Source organism: Panulirus ornatus, chromosome 7, assembly GCF_036320965.1.
Source record: "Panulirus ornatus isolate Po-2019 chromosome 7, ASM3632096v1, whole genome shotgun sequence".
NCBI lineage: Eukaryota > Metazoa > Arthropoda > Malacostraca > Decapoda > Palinuridae > Panulirus > Panulirus ornatus.
Window position 1 is genome coordinate 32,259,316 of NC_092230.1, and position 21,242 is coordinate 32,280,557.

The 21,242-nt window shown below is 39.6% G+C and overlaps 1 protein-coding gene across 1 annotated transcript in view; it reads left to right on the forward strand.

Annotated features, from left to right (window-relative positions):
* Nucleotides 1-21,242, forward strand: part of nbs (nibrin) — a 73,471-nt gene that overhangs the window by 14,775 nt on the left and 37,454 nt on the right. Inside the window, exons 6-9 of the mRNA XM_071663043.1 lie at nt 2,658-2,733; nt 4,777-4,978; nt 14,493-14,641; nt 18,227-18,495. Of these exons, the coding sequence (XP_071519144.1) occupies nt 2,658-2,733; nt 4,777-4,978; nt 14,493-14,641; nt 18,227-18,495 (696 nt within the window). The remainder of the gene's footprint in view (nt 1-2,657; nt 2,734-4,776; nt 4,979-14,492; nt 14,642-18,226; nt 18,496-21,242) is intronic.

Here is a 21,242-nt window from a genome sequence, read left to right on the forward strand (position 1 = left end):
TAGTGAGGTAGTGCCAGGAACAGATGAAGAAAGGCCACTTCTGCTAACATCCATTCTCTAACTGTCACATATAATGCACCCAAACCAAAGCTCTCTATCCACAACCCAGCCCCACAGACCCTTACAAAGTTTACCTTGGATGCTTCACATTCCCTGGTTCAATCCAGTGACAGACAGCCCATCGACCCCAGTACACCTCATCATTCCAATTCACTCTATCCTGTACATGCCTTCTACCTTCCTGCATGTTTAGGCCCCGATTGCTCAAAATCTTATTCCCTCCATCATTCCATCTCCAGTTTGGTCTCCCCATCCTCTTTGTTCCCTCCACATCTGACACATATATCCTCTTTGTCAACCTATCCTCACTCATTCTGTCCTTATATACAAACCATTTCAACACACCCTCTTCTACTTTCTCAACTGCACTCTTTTTATTACCACAAAAAGAGTGTGGTTGAGAGAACAAAAGAGGGTGTGCTGCAACAGTCTGGGTATGTGGAGAGAATGAGTGAGGAAAGGTTGACAAAGAGGATATATGTGTCAGAAGTGGAGGGAACATGGAGAACAGGGAGACTAAGCTGGAGATGGAAGGATGTAGTGAAATATTTTTGAGTATCGAGATAATTATTAGTCTAAACTTTAGGTAAGAACTTACTTGAGAGATTTGTATAGACAATACAATTTACCATAGCCCTCACCAAGCTAAAGATTAACATTTTGAATCAAACATTTGACTATTCACTTTGTGAATGCACCACCTATTCCATAATTTTTCTTAATATGCAATTTTTAATGCATAAAACTGTCAAGGACCTACAAACAAGAATTGCTGAAAAAACACATAAACAGACAATATGTTGAATCATTCATCAAGAATAGGATGAATGTTCTGAAGAAAACAGACGTACCAGAAGTTCAATAGAATTCGTGTAGCATTTGCAACTTGTTCTCAGAGTTAAATGTTGATATTTTCATTGTGGGGAGTGCACTTATAATAGGTGTACTTGCTAGACACTTCGGCAAAGTTGCTGCTAGTATAAGTGATGTGCTTCCTTTGCCCTATCAAGGAAGAGTTCCCATAGGGAATTTGGCATTCGAAATGAGTATCAGTTTACTGGTAAAGTCTGAGAGTTGTGCTTAGTTAAAAGTTAAAATGTGGAAAAAGAGAAAGATTGTGGTAGATTGAAGAGGAAATAATATGGATGGAAAAGTGAATGAGGAAGGAAATTGAATGATCCAGAGAGGATTAAGGATATGAAGAAAAGGGTATCAATATTCCCCTTTCCCTAAACAACTTGGACACCAGTCAATTACCCCTTTAAGCTAGTTCCCCAATCAATTCCCTCTAGAATATGATTATTATAGACTAATAAACAATTATTATTTGGGTTAGGTTTGTTTTGGTTTAATTAGGTTAGCTTAGTTCCGTATCTATCTGCCTATCTCTGATGCCCAATCACTCTGAGAACTCCCATCAAGAGGGTGGCCATGGCAAAATAATCTCCACTTATCCTTGTCCTTACATGCCTTCCTTGCATACACCATTCCATGCATTCTTCCACCATTTCTCTCCCTAAAGTACTCTTTCACTCTATTTCCCCATGTCATAGGGGGTCTTCCTCTCACACCAACCCCTTTAATCATACTATCATACACTCTCCTTGTAAACTCCCCATGTCCAAATCCACTGTACTGCTCTACAATTCAATCCCTTTGTATTCTCTGCCATAAAAAATCTCTCATACAACCCACATCCTCTCATTACTTTCTTTATTCCATCTAGTCATACCATATACTCCCTTCAAATAACTCATTTCCAAAGCCTGGATTCTTGACCTCTGTGACTCATCCCTTGTCCATGTTTCAGTTTCATTGGTCAGGGTTGGGAGGATTATACTGTTCTTTAATCCTTTTTTCTCTTCCAAACCTATGCTTGTACCTGTCATTATTTTATTAAGGGATCTATTGACTCTTCTACCTTGTACTGCACTCTCCCTTATCTCTTCTTCCATATCACCAAGATAGCTCCCAAATACTTAAATTCTGTCACCTCTTCCAGTTTTTCTCCCCCATGTCTAGAACACAGTTATATACTCACATTCCTATTGGGCTTTGTTCTATAGCAGTTTAAATACCGAGAGAATTTTCCGCAATGGGGGGGGGAGTATCCATGGGAAATTGTCCTAAGAATTTTTTTTTTTCTACTTGCATGCTGTAAAATATCACAAATGATACTGTACTTCATATAAAAGAATAGCATTTTCAGTTTATAGTAGGTATGAATATCAGGGATGACTGTATGTTCTACTGTGGTTAAGTTGTAGGTTACGGGTAGAATGAAAAATGCATGCTGAGAGGAATTCCACACATGGGTCTTGTTTGGGAAAAAAAGAGAGGCGATGTTTGTTTACGTAGGGTTGAACAAAAAATTTAGTATTGGCAAGTAGTACTTTTGTAAGGAAAACCATATATCTAATACTTCTGGTATTACTTTCAGGGACCCATCTGTATAATTGTTTCCATAGATATGAAAATATCCAGTTCTGAACTGAACTTTTTGTGATGAAATATTTCAGTTTGATAGCTGAAACTACCAAAAAGGATCTTCAGAAAATGTGTTTATGTTTAATGTTGGAATTTAATTTTCTCTGTAGGAATGTGCAGATACAAAATTATTTGCAGGGGTTCTTGAAGAAGCCAACTAGATGTACTTACAGCAAAACCATGGCTGTAAATATATTAACAAAAAGATGTTTTTTTTTTTTTTTTTTTTTTTATACTTTGTCGCTGTCTCCCGCGTTTGCGAGGTAGCGCAAGGAAACAGACGAAAGAAATGGCCCAACCCCCCCCCCATACACATGTACATACACACATCCACACACGCAAATATACATACCTACACAGCTTTCCATGGTTTACCCCAGACGCTTCACATGCCTTGATTCAATCCACTGACAGCACGTCAACCCCTGTATACCACATGACTCCAATTCACTCTATTCCTTGCCCTCCTTTCACCCTCCTGCATGTTCAGGCCCCGATCACACAAAATCCTTTTCACTCCATCTTTCCACCTCCAATTTGGTCTCCCTCTTCTCCTCGTTCCCTCCACCTCCGACACATATATCCTCTTGGTCAATCTCTCCTCACTCATTCTCTCCATGTGCCCAAACCATTTCAAAACACCCTCTTCTGCTCTCTCAACCACGCTCTTTTTATTTCCACACATCTCTCTTACCCTTACGTTACTTACTCGATCAAACCACCTCACACCACACATTGTCCTCAAACATCTCATTTCCAGCACATCCATCCTCCTGCGCACATCTCTATCCATAGCCCACGCCTCGCAACCATACAACATTGTTGGAACCACTATTCCCTCAAACATACCCATTTTTCGCTTTCCGAGATAATGTTCTCGACTTCCACACATTTTTCAAGGCTCCCAAAATTTTCGCCCCCTCCCCCACCCTATGATCCACTTCCGCTTCCATGGTTCCATCCGCTGACAGATCCACTCCCAGATATCTAAAACACTTCACTTCCTCCAGTTTTTCTCCATTCAAACTCACCTCCCAATTGACTTGACCCTCACCCCTACTGTACCTAATAACCTTGCTCTTATTCACATTTACTCTCAACTTTCTTCTTCCACACACTTTACCAAACTCAGTCACCAGCTTCTGCAGTTTCTCACATGAATCAGCCACCAGCGCTGTATCATCAGCGAACAACAACTGACTCACTTCCCAAGCTCTCTCATCCCCAACAGACTTCATACTTGCCCCTCTTTCCAGACTCTTGCATTTACCTCCCTTACAACCCCATCCATAAACAAATTAAACAACCATGGAGACATCACACACCCCTGCCGCAAACCTACATTCACTGAGAACCAATCACTTTCCTCTCTTCCTACACGTACACATGCCTTACATCCTCGATAAAAACTTTTCACTGCTTCTAACAACTTGCCTCCCACACCATATATTCTTAATACCTTCCACAGAGCATCTCTATCAACTCTATCATATGCCTTCTCCAGATCCATAAATGCTACATACAAATCCACTTGCTTTTCTAAGTATTTCTCACATACATTCTTCAAAGCAAACACCTGATCCACACATCCTCTACCACTTCTGAAACCGCACTGCTCTTCCCCAATCTGATGCTCTGTACATGCCTTCACCCTCTCAATCAATACCCTCCCATATAATTTACCAGGAATACTCAACAAACTTATACCTCTGTAATTTGAGCACTCACTCTTATCCCCTTTGCCTTTGTACAATGGCACTATGCACGCATTCCGCCAATCCTCAGGCACCTCACCATGAGTCATACATACATTAAATAACCTTACCAACCAGTCAACAATACAGTCACCCCCTTTTTTAATAAATTCCACTGCAATACCATCCAAACCTGCTGCCTTGCCGGCTTTCATCTTCCGCAAAGCTTTTACTACCTCTTCTCTGTTTACCAAATCATTTTCCCTAACCCTCTCACTTTGCACACCACCTCGACCAAAACACCCTATATCTGCCACTCTGTCATCAGACACATTCAACAAACCTTCAAAATACTCATTCCATCTCCTTCTCACATCACCGCTACTTGTTATCACCTCCCCATTTACGCCCTTCACTGAAGTTCCCATTTGCTCCCTTGTCTTACGCACCCTATTTACCTCCTTCCAGAACATCTTTTTTTTTTTTTTTTTTTTTTTTTATACACATTAATTTGTTTTTATAGATGGCATTACAGAACTCACAGAAGGGACTCAAGACATTTACAGAAACATATTTCATAGTAACACAGATCCTTTTTGTTTCCATAGGTGGCATTGCAGAAGAACTCACTGCAGACAATTACAGACTAGCAACATCTAGTAACTACCTTTTGGTGCAAGTCACTTCAGACAAAAATCAAGGCCCTCAAAATAGCACCCTCTTCGAAAGTGCCTTTGGTAAGATTGCTTCTTCATATTATTTTCTGGTGTGACTAAAGTGTATCTGTTTGTTGGTGAATAATTCTAAAGGCCATTGAGTCTCCAAAAGTCTGCAAAACTTGCTTCAGAACTGAAGCATTTGAAAAACTCCTTCAAATTTATTGTCAAAAATAAATTTCTGAAAAAATTTAAAGTTAAAATATCTTTTGCTACTGTAATTAGGAGAATCTCATGTTATCTGGTATTTTCTTAACTCATGGACAAGTTTTGAATTTCTGAATCCCAAATTAAATTTTTAGCCTATTTTTTATCTTTTATGGAAGTAATACAGATTAGCATAGCACAAAGTAATTTTGTCAATCCCTTTGAAACTATATATCTATATTATGAACATCTTTGTAATATTAGTAGGTATATTTTTGAAAGAATTTTTAATTACAGTTCTCTCATACAAACAAAGCATTTTCCAAGAAGTCATTGATTTTTATAACTTAAAATCTTTAGGAAGGAAATTATATTTCCTATGTTAACAGTGTTCAAGAATTTGTTTCAACCTTGCTGGCATAAGGGTATGTTGTGTTCATAAATTCTTATGCTTCACACTATTCTTCAACTTTGAGTGTAAAGGATAAATTTTTTGAGGTAGACATTTTGTCATGGCTCTTTAGAATTTATGACAAAGATGTACCAATTGGACATAGTGGACCAGGTATTCTTGAAAAGGATTCCAAAATTTTGGCAGTACAGTTTCACTATGGCATGGTTGAATAAAGTTTTTCATATTACCAGTCTGTGAATGTGAGTTGTGTAGAAACTTTAATGATAATTATGCAGTTGCTTACAAAATATGTCTATTTTACTGTCAAGTTTGTAGGAATATTTTATCCTTATCCTTTGTTTAAACACTGATATATATTTGGTCATGTGATCAAGTGACATGTATGTGCCCTGTTTACACGGAGTGATAAGGATCATAGATTTCTATCTATCTGTTTCTCTGACACCTGTTCCCTTCTGGAACTCCCTTAAGGGGTTGGCCATGGCACAGTCTCTGTAACTGGTGAACTCCAGTGCCACTTCTTAGCTTTTGTCCTATACCAAAGTGTACCAGTGAATCTTTCATTTTGTTTCTCATGTGAATTAGATTTGTTTAGAATCTGTAAGAATCCACCATCTTCATTTTGTCACAATGCAGAGATGAAAAAATAAATAGATAATCAGAAACATATTTTGGCAATAAAATTGGTTGCTAGGATGAAGCATGGGCTCCACATTGTCAGTAATCTGTGAAGAAAGTTTATGCCCATGGGCTGGTTTGAAGAATTTTTTTTGGGGGGAGAATTCCCATTATGTGTAAAGAACTTGCAAATTATCATTTTTTTTTTTTTTTTTATATTTTTCCATGACATATGCATTATATCAACTATTGAAGCATTTTTTCTTTTGTATGGAATTTATGTTGAACTCAAATAAAATTACTTAAATTCAGAACCAACTTTTGATTTTCAGGACTTTGATTCAGGCAGCGGCAGTGTCACTGACAGTAAAATCATCTTAGAATACAGATTTTAGATGAAAGTCATTCTTCTGAGCTGACCTTAATAATCTATAGAGAGGTTTAACATTACTAAAGGAATCAGCAGAACTTGTTTGATCTCAACTTAAAGAATGGAATGTACTTGCTCTTGAAAGAACGTTCTACTAGTATAAACATCATAAGGAGAACATAAATGGCATGTGCTGACCACAAAGTATTCTGTCATCATTTGGGGCAACAGCTAGGGTTTGCTAAAACTGTATAACAGTTTTCTATGCCAGGGGGACAGTAGAGTCAGAGAAGGGTATTATATGAAGAAAGATTGGCATCTGTGAGAACTGATTATTCTGAGATGTGCAAACAGTAAGGCTCATCCATTCATGGACTGCAGCAAAGTACTGATACAACCTTTTCAGATAAACTGAGATTGGTGAAAAACTCTATCTTCAGCTCTAGGATTATTCAATGTTTGAGGAAGCATTGAGCAGTTATGGAAAGGTGGACAGGTTATCTCTAAAGGCTGTTGTAATAACTTTCTAGCAAACAGTAAGTCTTATAGCTACAAGGAAGTTATTGAAGACATGATCAGGGAGTGTAACATTTTGGGTTGTAACATATGCTCAAAGTATGCTTCTTGGACTCTCATCATGATTTCTTCTTGGAACACGTAAGAAGTGAGAAACAGAGTGAGAGATTCCACTGAGACATTTTGTAAATGGAGAGATGGTATTAGGGAAGATGGAATTCAATGATGGCAGATTACATTAGAAATTCAACAAACAAGAAGTTTCTTTAGCTTAACTAATCATGGAGTAGTGGTGAAAATGTATTACAACTGTGTACGAGCATGTGTTGGTTTATAATACATAAATTTAGAATACTTTGCATTTTTACATCAGACTTGAGAAATGTAAGAAGTCATAGAAATGTTGCATCAATTATCTTATCATATATAATTGTTTTTCCTTAACTCTTATTTGTAAGTAATCTAGACATGACATGAAAATGGATTACAGGATTTTAGCAAGCCTGTCTTCATTAACTGGTATCACAGGTTATTATATAAACTCATAAAACATTTGGCTTCACAAATAGCTATTCATAATGATGACTGCTTAGTTTTTAATTTTAGAGTGATTTCTTGATGAGGTTATTTATTACAGTTTTACCCACCTTCAGGGGTCCTATCCATATGAATATCTGGGCAGAGGTAAAACAGTGAAAGTAAGCTGTGTGCGCAGTGAGCAGCGTGGGTGGAAGTCTTGTATCAGCCTGGATGTGGATAGGAAGCTGTGGTATCAGTGCATTACATATGACAGCTAGAGTCTGAACAAATGTGACAACAAAGGTAGCATTGCTATTTCCTGTGTGATGGTCTAGCGACAGGAATGGCTGAAGGCAAGCAAGTACGAATATGATGGGGTGAAGAGAGTGGTAAGAGTAAGTGAGCTTGGGAAGGAGACTTGCATGAGGAAGTACCAGGAAAGACTGAGTGCAAAATGGAAAAAGGTGAGAGCAAAGGACGTAAGGGGAGTGGGGGAGGGATGGGATGTATTTAGGGAAGCAGTGATGGCTTGCGCAAAAAATGCTTTTGGCATGAGAAGCGTAGGTGGTGGGCAGATTAGAAAGGGTAGTGAGTGGTGGGATGAAGAAGTAAGATTATTAGTGAAAGAGAAGAGAGAAGCATTTGGACGAGTTTTGCAGGGAAATAGTGCAAATGACTGGGAGATGTATAAAAGGAAGAGGCAGGACAAGAGAAAGGTGCAAGAGGTGAAAAAGAGGGCAAATGAGAGTTGGGGTGAGAGAGTATCATTAAATTTTAGGGAGAATAAGCATATGTTTTGGAAGGAGGTAAATAAAGTGCATAAGACAAGAAAACAAATGGGAACATCAGTGAAGGGAGCTAATGGGTAGGTAATAACAAGTAGTGGTGATGTGAGAAGATGGAGTGAGTATTTTGAAGGTTTGTTGAATGTGCTAGATGATAGAGTGGCAGATATAGGGTGTTTTGGTCGAGGTGGTGTGCAAAACTCAGCAAACTTATACCTCTGTAATTTGAACACTCACCTGTATCCCCTTCCTCTGTACAATGGCACTATGCATGCATTCTGCCAATCCTCAGGCACTTCACCATGAGCCATAAATACATTGAATATCCTCACCAACCAGTCAACAACACAGTCACCCCCCCTTCTTTTTAATAAACTCCACTGCAATACCATCCAAATCCGCTGCCTTGCCGGCTTCCCTCTTCCACAAAGCTTTCACTACCTCTTCTCTGTTTACCAAACCATTCTCCCTGGCCCTCTCACTTTGCACACCACCTCGACCAAAACACCCTATATCTGCCACTCTATCATCAAACACATTCAACAAACCTTCAAAATACTCACTCCATCTCCTTCTCACATCATCACTACTTGTTATCACCTCCCCATTTGCGCCTTTCACTGAAGTTCCCATTTGCTCCCTTGTCTTACGCACTTTATTTACCTCCTTCCAGAACATCTTTTTATTCTCCCTAAAATTTAATGATACTCTCTCACCCCAGCTCTCATTTGCCCTTTTTTTCACCTCTTGCACCTTTCTCTTGACCTCCTGTCTCTTTCTTTTATACATCTCCCACTCAATTGCATTTTTTCCCTGCAAAAATCGTCCAAATGCCTCTCTCTTCTCTTTCACTAATACTCTTACTTCTTCATCCCACCACTCACTACCCTTTCTAATCAACCCACCTCCCACTCTTCTCATGCCACAAGCATCTTTTGCGCAATCCATCACTGATTCCCTAAATACATCCCATTCCTCCCCCACTCCCCTTGCTTCCATTGTTCTCACCTTTTTCCATTCTGTACTCAGTCTCTCCTGGTACTTCCTCACACAGGTCTCCTTCTCAAGCTCACTTACTCTCACCACCCTCTTCACCCCAACATTCACTCTTCTTTTCTGAAAACCCATACAAATCTTCACCTTAGCCTCCACAAGATAATTATCAGACATCCCTCCAGTTGCACCTCTCAGCACATTAACATCCAAAAGTCTCTCTTTCGCACGCCTGTCAATTAACACGTAATCCAATAACGCTCTCTGGCCATTTCTCCTACTTACATAAGTATACTTATGTATATCTCGCTTTTTAAACCAGGTATTCCCAATCATCAGTACTTTTTCAGCACATAAATCTAAAAGCTCTTCACCATTTCCATTTACAACACTGAACACCCCATGTATACCAATTATTCCCTCAACTGCCACATTACTCACCTTTGCATTCAAATCACCCATCACTATAACCCGGTCTGGTGCATCAAAACCACTAACACACTCATTCAGCTGCTCCCAAAACACTTGCCTCTCTTGATCTTTCTTCTCATGCCCAAGTGCATATGCACCAATAATCACCCACCTCTCTCCATCAACTTTCAGTTTTACCCATATTAATCGAGAATTTACTTTCTTACACTCTATCACATACTCCCACAACTCCTGTTTCAGGAGTATTGCTACTCCTTCCCTTGCTCTTGTCCTCTCACTAACCCCTGACTTTACTCCCCAGACATTCCCAAACCACTCTTCCCCTTTACCCTTGAGCTTCGTTTCACTCAGAGCCAAAACATCCAAGTTCCTTTCCTCAAACATACTACCTATCTCTCCTTTTTTCACATCTTGGTTACATCCACACACATTTAGGCACCCCACTCTGAGCCTTCGAGGAGGATGAGCCCTCCCCACGTGACTCCTTCTTCTGTTTCCCATTTTAGAAAGTTAATACAAGGAGGGGAGGATTTCTGGCCCCCCGCTCCCGTCCCCTCTAGTCGCCTTCCACAACACGCGAGGAATACGTGGGAAGTATTCTTTCACCCCCATCCCCAGGGATAATATACATATATATATACATATACACATACACACACATACACATACATACGCACATATACACACACACACACATACATATATATACAAAGTGAGAGGGTTAGGGAAAATGATTTGGTAAACAGAGAAGAGGTAGTGAAAGCTTTGCGGAAGATGAAAGCCGGCAAGGCAGCAGGTTTGGATGGTATTGCAGTGGAATTTATTAAAAAAGGGGGTGACTGTATTGTTGACTGGTTGGTAAGGTTATTTAATGTATGTATGACTCATGGTGAGGTGCCTGAGGATTGGCGGAATGCGTGCATAGTGCCATTGTACAAAGGCAAAGGGGATAAGAGTGAGTACTCAAATTACAGAGGTATAAGTTTGTTGAGTATTCCTGGTAAATTATATGGGAGGGTATTGATTGAGAGGGTGAAGGCATGTACAGAGCATCAGATTGGGGAAGAGCAGTGTGGTTTCAGAAGTGGTAGAGGATGTGTGGATCAGGTGTTTGCTTTGAAGAATGTATGTGAGAAATACTTAGAAAAGCAAATGGATTTGTATGTAGCATTTATTGATCTGGAGAAGGCATATGATAGAGTTGATAGAGATGCTCTGTGGAAGGTATTAAGAATATATGGTGTGGGAGGAAAGTTGTTAGAAGCAGTGAAAAGTTTTTATCGAGGATGTAAGGCATGTGTACGTGTAGGAAGAGAGGAAAGTGATTGGTTCTCAGTGAATGTAGGTTTGCGGCAGGGGTGTGTGATGTCTCCATGGTTGTTTAATTTGTTTATGGATGGGGTTGTTAGGGAGGTAAATGCAAGAGTTTTGGAAAGAGGGGCAAGTATGAAGTCTGTTGGGGATGAGAGAGCTTGGGAAGTGAGTCAGTTTTTGTTCGTTGATGATACAGCGCTGGTGGCTGATTCATGTGAGAAACTGCAGAAGCTGGTGACTGAGTTTGGTAAAGTGTGTGCAAGAAGAAAGTTAAGAGTAAATGTGAAAAAGAGCAAGGTTATTAGGTACAGTAGGGTTGAGGGTCAAGTCAATTGGGAGGTGAGTTTGAATGGAGAAAAACTGGAGGAAGTGAAGTGTTTTAGATATCTGGGAGTGGATCTGGCAGCAGATGGAACCATGGAAGCGGAAGTGGATCATAGGGTGGGGGAGGGGGCGAAAATTCTGGGGGCCTTGAAGAATGTGTGGAAGTCGAGAACATTATCTCGGAAAGCAAAAATGGGTATGTTTGAAGGAATAGTGGTTCCAACAATGTTGTATGGTTGCGAGGCATGGGCTATGGATAGAGTTGTGCGCAGGAGGATGGATGTGCTGGAAATGAGATGTTTGAGGACAATGTGTGGTGTGAGGTGGTTTGATCGAGTGAGTAACGTAAGGGTAAGAGAGATGTGTGGAAATAAAAAGAGCGTGGTTGAGAGAGCAGAAGAGGGTGTTTTGAAGTGGTTTGGGCACATGGAGAGAATGAGTGAGGAAAGATTGACCAAGAGGATATATGTGTCGGAGGTGGAGGGAACGAGGAGAAGAGGGAGACCAAATTGGAGGTGGAAAGATGGAGTGAAAAAGATTTTGTGTGATCGGGGCCTGAACATGCAGGAGGGTGAAAGGAGGGCAAGGAATAGAGTGAATTGGAGCGATGTGGTATACCGGGGTTGACGTGCTGTCAGTGGATTGAATCAAGGCATGTGAAGCGTCTGGGGTAAACCATGGAAAGCTGTGTAGGTATGTATATTTGCGTGTGTGGACGTGTATGTATATACATGTGTATGGGGGTGGGTTGGGCCATTTCTTTCGTCTGTTTCCTTGCGCTACCTCGCAAACGCGGGAGACAGTGACAAAGCAAAAAAAAAAATATATATATATATATATATATGTCGGTGGCTTGAATCAGGGCATGTGGAGCGTCTGGGGTAAACCATGGAAAGCTGTGTAGGTATGTATATTTGCGTGTGTGGACGTGTATGTATATACATGTGTATGGGGGTGGGTTGGGCCATTTCTTTCGTCTGTTTCCTTGCGCTACCTCGCAAATGCGGGAGACAGCAAAAAAAAAAAAAAAAAATATATGTATATCCTTCCTTCATACTATTCGCCATTTCCCGCATTAGCGAGGTAGCGTTAAGAACGGAGGACTGGGCCTTTTAGGGAATATCCTCACCTGGCCCCCTTTGTTCCTTCTTTTGGAAAATTAAAAAAAATAATTGAGAGGGGAGGATATATACTTGTGTACATGAGTGGATGGGCCATTCTTTGTTTGTTTCCTGATGCTACCTCTGACGCGGGAAACAGCGATTAATTATATAAATAGATGAAAATGTTAGCTATTAAGTCTAATTCTCATTTTAGTGCATTGGGTGGCTTAGTGGCTGAAATTTGTATCTGGCATGTAGCTCAACTTGTTTTCCATCTCCGTTCGTAGAAACCAGCATAACATTTACTCTCTTCTACTCTTTTGGCACTAATGACATTTTCCTTGGTTTTTTAAACATTAGCTAAATGGACTTTAAAAGTTTTTCTGCGCACCTCTTAAGAGAGGTTTTATCGAGTCCATGTGCTCCATATACATCATCAACATTTGGTAGGTTAGTTGCATCTTATTTAACCACCTTGGTGATTTTTATGATCTTTTTCCCAATACATCTTGTTGTGTTGGGTTGATGTGTTCTCCAAGTTGATTACTGAGTAAAGTGTTTAATCATCAATTTGCACATTTTCTTGTCTACCCTCAGAATTCTTCAGTGAAATTATTTACTCTTCAACTGACAGTTTTTGTGAGAGCTTTAGGGGACGATTTTGGATGTTCACTTACCTGTTCTATAGTGTTTCTGTCGAAGTTTCTTGCATCTCCTCTTTTTATTTTACTGTACTCATATCTTGCTCATTTATGCCTTTCAAATACTGCCATGCTGTTTTATCTTCTGTATCATCAGATTTCATTTTCTTTACCTATTTAATGTCAATTGATCCAGTTTCCCCTCACATGTATCCCTTTCTCTTCACTTCCTCTCACTAGTTCACAGCTACTATACTGTCTTCCTCATTAAACAATGCTTAGATCCTCATGCTACTTAGTTCCATGGATTTATTATGAAATTTCATATCCCTGTTTGATATGAATGGTATAGTTCTGAAATGCTAATACCTTGTATTTCCTCTGGTTCCACTGATTTTCATGCTATATCTTCTACCTTATAATCAAATTCTCATGCTTCAAGATTAGTTTCTCACATAAGGGTAATGGATCTGGTGTTTTCTAATACAGATTATTGTACATGAAAATAAAATTAAGTGAATTTTAAATGGCATAACTACTGCTTCTGGTTCTCCAGTGTTCATCAACAATTGATTAGAAATATGTCCTAAACAGATTTTTAGATTCTCTAGTCACAGTGCCTTCCCCCAGTGTTTGTTCGAGTATTCTCAGTTGATTTCTTTGTTGTTAAATCTCTATCAATATAACATTTTGGTTACCAAGAAAGCTTGTGTCATTGGTTTCTGCACCATTCTGATCATATTGTTATTTTCATTTAATATTTTTCTGAATTCCTGTACTTTTGTAATATTTTTTTGCATTATCAGGACTGGTACAAACATTTTTCCACTATTAATTATCCCATTAGCTGCTACCATAAAGGACAATGAACCAATTTGCAGAAGGACCAAATGCTCTCCTTCAGTGTCACCTCTTTCCGTCCTTGAAAAGTATTAAATTTGATTTAATTTTCAAAATGAGGCTCATCTCAACAACAGTAATATCTGGTTAATAGATCCAGGGTGGTACTGGACCCTGCCTACATGAGGTTACACAGCAAGTGAGAAGTCACCTTTGGGAAGGCTTAAGCATCAGGAGTACTGTCTCATCATTGAATTTTTCACTGCATCACTTCCTAGAAGTAGTGCAGCCTTGGAGCTGCAGGAGCTCCTTGAGCAATTCCAGGACCCTTTCTAGAAAGTGGTTCAGGGGCAATTATAATTGAAATAAATTAAAATGTCCAGTATTATTTTTGTCCTTAATTTTCGAAATGTTACTCTCCTCTGCATCACTTCCTCCTCCTTTGCTTAATTGTTGTATTCTTTGTTGATGTGTATCATAATACAAGTGTGAATTTACAAGTAAATAATTCTTTGCAGAATTATTGCAAGCTAATGGATTGCGGGCCATCCCAGAATCAGATATTGGCCTTGCTGTCCTTTATGCAAGCACAGAGGGCCATTGTAATCCAGCTTTCAAGGTGTCTAGTATCCTGCGACGTACAGAATCTACATCACAAATGACTGAGGTGAGTTAATGCAGTATTGGGTTTAAGAGTGCAGAAATGAATGGAAAGTGTATGTGAAGCATGAAAATTTTTTGGCTGTCTTGATCTTTGTTACTAATAAGTTGATATGTATGATTTTTCTGTAATCACCTTGTGTTGAATCTGTTGGTCATTTCATTAATGATTATTTTCAGATTCGACCCTTCATATGCCCACCCATTGACAGCACATCGCCCTCTTCCACATCTCGCACCTTCCTGCAAGTTTGGGCCCCTAACACTCAAAGTGTCTTTCCCACCATTTTTCCACATTCTCTTTTGTTTCCTTCTTTTTGTAGTTCCCTCCCTGTTATCATTAAATACTAGGTCAACAGAAAAGTCTCCAGGGAATAAGGCTTTCAACTGTATCCTTTCTATGGCAATGGCACCCCAGAGGGATCTCCTTGCCACCAGAACTAATGCATTACTATTGATGTATGTGTACATAATCCAGTTTTAGACATGGGGCAGTTGCAACAGAAATTCTGTCTCTAGATTAGTTCTTTGAACTAGATTTATCTTCTCCTCCAGTGCATTTTCTGAGAAAATTTCTTCTCAGTATGTTGGTTTTTGTGATTTATTGATGCTAGTAGACCTGAAGTTGGACAAACAGTCTTTGTGCCTGAGACTCCTTCAGCTTTGCCATACTCCTTGAGATGATACTCATGCTCATCTAAACCAGTTCAGCATTTTTGTAGGACTTTGAACTCAAGTCCAATTCTGGAACTTACATGTATGGATTTTCTTAAACGCTTTTTGTGGCAGAGGTCTGGGGAATGCTTAACAGTAAAAACGACTGTTTACAAAACATTTGTCTTGCTACTCAGAGACAGTACCATTTGGTCAGGAAAGGTTTCTGGTCCTTCCTTGAAAAATCTGACGATTTGGATTTGACTTAAGCCTTATGTTTAATGTTTTGTCTAACGTTTTTCATGACAAGAATAAGACTAGTGATACTTTTTTGCCTATAGTATCCTTATCTCTGGTTTTTGGTATTAATCTGACATTTTCTGTTTGGGATATATCTCTTCAGCTTTTTTTCTGGGGAGACTTGTTACTTCTCTATTGCAGCCTAAGTAGGAGCTTTCGAAAGACCTATACTTTTTACAATCTCATGGTTTTTGGAAGTTTAGCTCCTCACAGTGTTTTAAAAACATTTGCATATAGCCTTGAGATGTAAGAATAAGGCTTCTGAATTACACACACTTTTCAGACACAAGAGTCTTCTTCTCTTTGCTTGCAATCTCACATGGGTTAAGATAAACACAAAGTATAGATTTTTGGTTTCTGAATTTAGAAATAGCCCTATTATCACCCTTTTTTGGAGGACTATGTTAACAGAGCCCCTGCCTTATGTCCAGTGAATCTCTTAAAATCCTTTTGGACTTCACCAAGTGCAAAGAATATACCTACAAGGATTAAAAAACTTGTTGTAATGGCATGACCTAGGCTTTATCCTAGATTGCACATGAGGAAGGAGGTCTTTCCCTCAGTCTTTTTGAGAAACCTTTCATTTCAGAAAATAAAAAAAGGAGTCTAGAATTCATCTGCCACCTTTATCAGACAGTACTTTATTGAAACTGTAAATCTACCCTGTGTGGCTCTGGGGAATCCTCCTGCAGGAGAGACAGATTCCAATGTGCCTCCCGATCACCATTAAAGTATTTGCTGTTGGATTTAGTTGTCTTATTTGAAAGTTTCTATGTAAATGCTCCTTCATTTGGTTATGCTCATGTACTCACAAGACAGACTGCAGAGGAGGCAAATTTATATGTAGAAAATTTAAAATCTTTTTTGTTTGAGATGATGCCCTGGAAGCATTTTATCTTGGTTTTCTTACCCTCCATTTGGGCCTGTTTTACAAATGCACACACACCATCTCGACATTCTGTCCTTAACCCTTAACTCTGATGCATGCAAGTAAATTTGGGTAGTGATACATATGTGTAGTGTGAAATCATGCCTGAAAAAACAAAGTATTTAATTATGTGTACAGTATATAGAATGATATAATATGTGCTGTCAGTGGACTGACCATGTAAAACAACTGGGGTAAACCATGGAAAGGTCTGTGGGGTCTGGATATGGATTGGGAGCCATGGTTTTAGTGCATTACACAGAACAGCTAGTGACTGAGTGTGAGTGAATATGGCCTTTTTTGTCTGTTTTCCTGGTGCTATGTCACTGAAGCAAAGGGTAGTAATGCTGTTTCCTGTGGGGTAGGGTAGCATCAGGAATGGATGAAGGCAAGCAAGTATGAATATGTACATATGTATATATGTATAAGTCTATATGTGCATGTATATGTGTGTGTGTGTGTGTGTGTATGTGTATGGGCATTTATTTTTTTATTTTTATCATACTTTGTCGCTGTTTCCCGCATTAGTGAGGTAGCGCAAGGAAACAGACGAAAGAATGTACCAGCCCACCCACATCACATGTATATACATATATGTCCACACACGCACTTATACATACCTATACATTTCAACATATACATATATATACATACACAGACATATACATATATACACATACATAATTCATACTTGCTGCCTTTATTCATTCTCATCGCCACCCCGCCACACATGAAATGACACACCATCCCCCAGCATGCGTGCAAGGTAGTGCTAGGAAAAGACAACAAAGGCCACATTCACTCACACTCAGTCTCTAGCTGTCATGTATAATGCACCAAAACCACAGCTCCCTTTCCACATCCAGACCCCACAAAACTTTCCATGGAGGGGGGGGGGGTGTCATTTCATGTGTGGCAGGGTGGCGACGGGAATGAATAAAGGCAGCAGGTATGAATTATGTACATGTGTATATATGTATATGTCTGTGTATGTATATATATGTATACGTTGAAATGTATAGGTATGTATAAGTGCGTGTGTGGACGTATATGTATATACATGTGATGTGGGTGGGCTGGGACATTCTTTCGTCTGTTTCCTTGCGCTACCTCACTAATGGGCGTGTGTGGACATGTATGTATATACATGTGTATGTGGGTGGGTTGGGCCATTCTACTGTGTTTCTTTGTATTACCTTGCTAATGCGGGAGACAGTGACAAAGTATAATAAATAAATATATAAATATGTGTGTGTGAATGAGTGGATGGGCCATTCTTCGTCTTTTTCTTTTTCGCTACCTCACTGATGTAGGAAACAGTGATCAGGTATAATAGAAAATAAAAGTAATACTTATATAGATAACCAGCATCCATGTCACCAGCCCAAGCCTTTTCCCATCCACTCAACACAATCCTAAACCAACTTAGGGAAAGTATACTCTTCTTTTTGGGTATTTTCTTCATCAATGTATGATATAGGCATATTCAGTAAGGATTTAATTTTTTATGCACATCATGATGGAATTCTTTATCATACCAGCAAGTAAAGGATTAATTCCTGTTTCTTACTATCTTCATAATAGTATGCATTTCAGTGTTCATTGTGTTTCATTAGAACCAATGTCTTAATCATATATCACCTTCCTACTGCAAGCTTGCAGTGCTCTCAGTATCAGTTTAACTTACGTTTCATTCTTTCTTTTCTCTAGGGTCTCAAAATATTTGCCACAGAGACACAGGAAACAGAGGAAAATTCACTGTGCCTAACTGGCACTCGGGTAGTGCCTGAGACTGGTCAGTCGTCCACTGCCAAACGAACTTCACCGGCTATAATGTCTTCCTCTTCCTCTCGGGTTCCAAACAGCTTGCCGTCATCTTCTAGTACTAATGCATTTCCATCAGCTTCCCTCAACCAGTCAATGACTTCAAGAAGTAAAATTGAAGATAAAGAAAACATGTCCAATAATGCAAGAAAAAGGTAAAGATATCTATAAGACTATTTTCATGTATCTTCTATCTATTCATATCACTAATGCCCTTTTCCTCTAGGAACTCCATCAAGAAGGTGGCCCTGGCAACAGAGGCTCTGTAACTGATGAACTCCAGTGTTGCTTAACAGGCCACTGGCATAGGGCAACTGTAGTGCAGTATTTCCAGAGGCTTGAACCTAATGTTCCTGCTGATTACTTCTGCCTAATGTGTCTAATGCTTTAACCTACTACTTCTACTAATGCTGCATTATATAGTTGTAGTTTCTACCTACTGCTCCTGTATAATATTCCTAACTACTATTTTCATCTAATGTTCCTACCATTTTGCTAAAAGGCCGGCTTAGTACATTGTTTCTCACTGCAGGAAAATCTAGTTATGAAGAATGAGTTTTGTGGGAGTTAAGTGTTGTGAAGTGTTATGTACATCAAGGAGAGATTGTATGTTTGTGGACAGAATGCCAGTAGTACACACATGTGGATGAGACAGACAGAAAAGACTACTACTTGGTCAGAGGAGTGCAACTTGACAATCACTGAAGTGCTGGCTGGCTATGCAGACATCACTAACCCTCCTGATACTTGGGCGGGTAGTACTGGTACATACGTCCCTGTTCAGTGGCTGGCAACCAACTACTACCTTCTATGTATCTTTGTATCTTTGATTTTAAATATATGATGTTCTGTCACTGTACTGAGCCAAAGCAGATAGAGGGACAAAAGTAAACCATGGAGTGGTCTGTGAGGCATGGCTATGGTTTTTGCACACTATGATATAATTTTACCTTTTTTTTTTAATGTTGAAGGCTCCAGTCATGAACAAAAGTCCACATCAATGCCAGGCCCCAGTTGAAATATAGAGAGAATTATGAAACAGAAAAAGAAAAGACAAGGGAAAGTATTTACAAATTTTTGAGAAAGTGAAAAAGCTGTCTTTTTAAATGTACTAGGTCATAGTTATTGGGAAAGACATGAGAGGGTAGAGAGTTCCAGAGCTTCAACATTTAGGGAAAGAAGCAGGCATCAAAATGGCCCACCCTTGAGTTGCTGATGGCCACACAATAATCATCTGATGCAGCAGCTTGCCGAGTATTGCATGGTCTAGCTAGTGGTGTGGGCACACAAGCAGCCAGCTCTCAGGAGCAAAAGCCAAAGTAATACCTATAGAAGAGGGAAAGAGAACCAACACTGCAGCATAGGGCAAGTGAGTCAAGCTTAGAAATTAGCCAGAACCACCACAAATGTGAGAGCCGTACTCCATACAAGGACAAATCAATCCCTTGTATAGATGTCGCAAGTGTTCAGAAGAGAAGTTTTGACATCTAAACAGGACACTCAGTTACTTAGAGGGAGACTTAGCTATTCCTGTGATATGAGGTTTCCAAGAAAGAGTGGATGTTATAGTAATGTCAAGTATGTTCATCGAGTCAAGAGATGGAATTACAGAACCGTCCAAGGAGAGACGAGAGTTGTTAGGAGTTTTCTATATAGAGATGGGTAGAGACTAGGTCTTGAAGGCATTAAACTTAACAAGATTTGTCTACCCCACTGAGATATTTTGTCTGAGTTTATTGAGGAGGCTGTGTCAAGACAAGATGCAGATTTAAGTGGGAGAAAAGGGAGCAGAATTGAAGGAGATGCATGAATGCAGTGTTGAGTTGTCAGCATATGTGTGCATTGGATTATTTGTGGAGGAGAATCCAGTGAGCTTTAACATTTATTATTTATATTTTTTATTACACTTGATTGCTGTTTCCCACATCAACGAGGTAGTGCCAGGAAAGAGATGAAGAATGGCCCATCCACTCATATACACATATTTCATTTATATTTTTATTTTGCTTTGTTGCTGTCTCCCGTGTTAGCAAGGAAGCGCAAGGAAACAGACGAAAGAATGGCCCAACCCACCCACATACACATATATATACGCCGTTTCAATCCATTGACAGCACGTCGACCCCGGTATACCACATCGTTCCAACTCACTCTATTCCTCGCACGCCTTTTACCTGCCTGCATATTCAAGCCCTGGTCACTCAAAATCTTTTTCACTCCATCTTTTTCACCTCCAATTTGGTCTCCCACTTCTCCTTGTTCCCTCCACCTCTGACACATATATCCTCTTTGTCAATCTTTCCTCACTGATTCTCTCCATGTGACCAAACCATTTCAAAACACCCTCTTCTGCTCTCTCAACCACACTCTTTTTATTACCACACATCTCTCTTACCCTTACGTTACTCACTCGATCAAACCACCTCACACTACACATTGTCCTCAAACATCTCATTTCCAGCACATCCACCCTCCTGCGCACAACTCTATCCATAGCCCACGCCTCGCAATCATACAACATTGTTGGAACCACTATTCCTTCAAACATACCCATTTTTGCTTTCCGAGATAATGTTCTTGACTTCCACACATTCTTCAAGGCTCCCAGAATTTTCACCTACCCCCCCCCCCCCCCCCTATGATTCACTTCCGCTTCCATGGTTCCATCCGCTGCCAAATCCACTCCCAGATATCTAAAACTTTACTTTCTCCAGTTTTTCTCCATTCAAACTTACCTCCCTATTGACTTGACCCTCAACCCTACTGTACCTAATAACCTTGCTCTTATTCGCATTTACTCTCAACTTTCTTCTTTCACACATTTTACCAAACTCAGTCACCAGCTTCTGCAGTTTCTCTCATGAATAAGCCACCAGCGCTGTATCATCAGCGAACAACAACC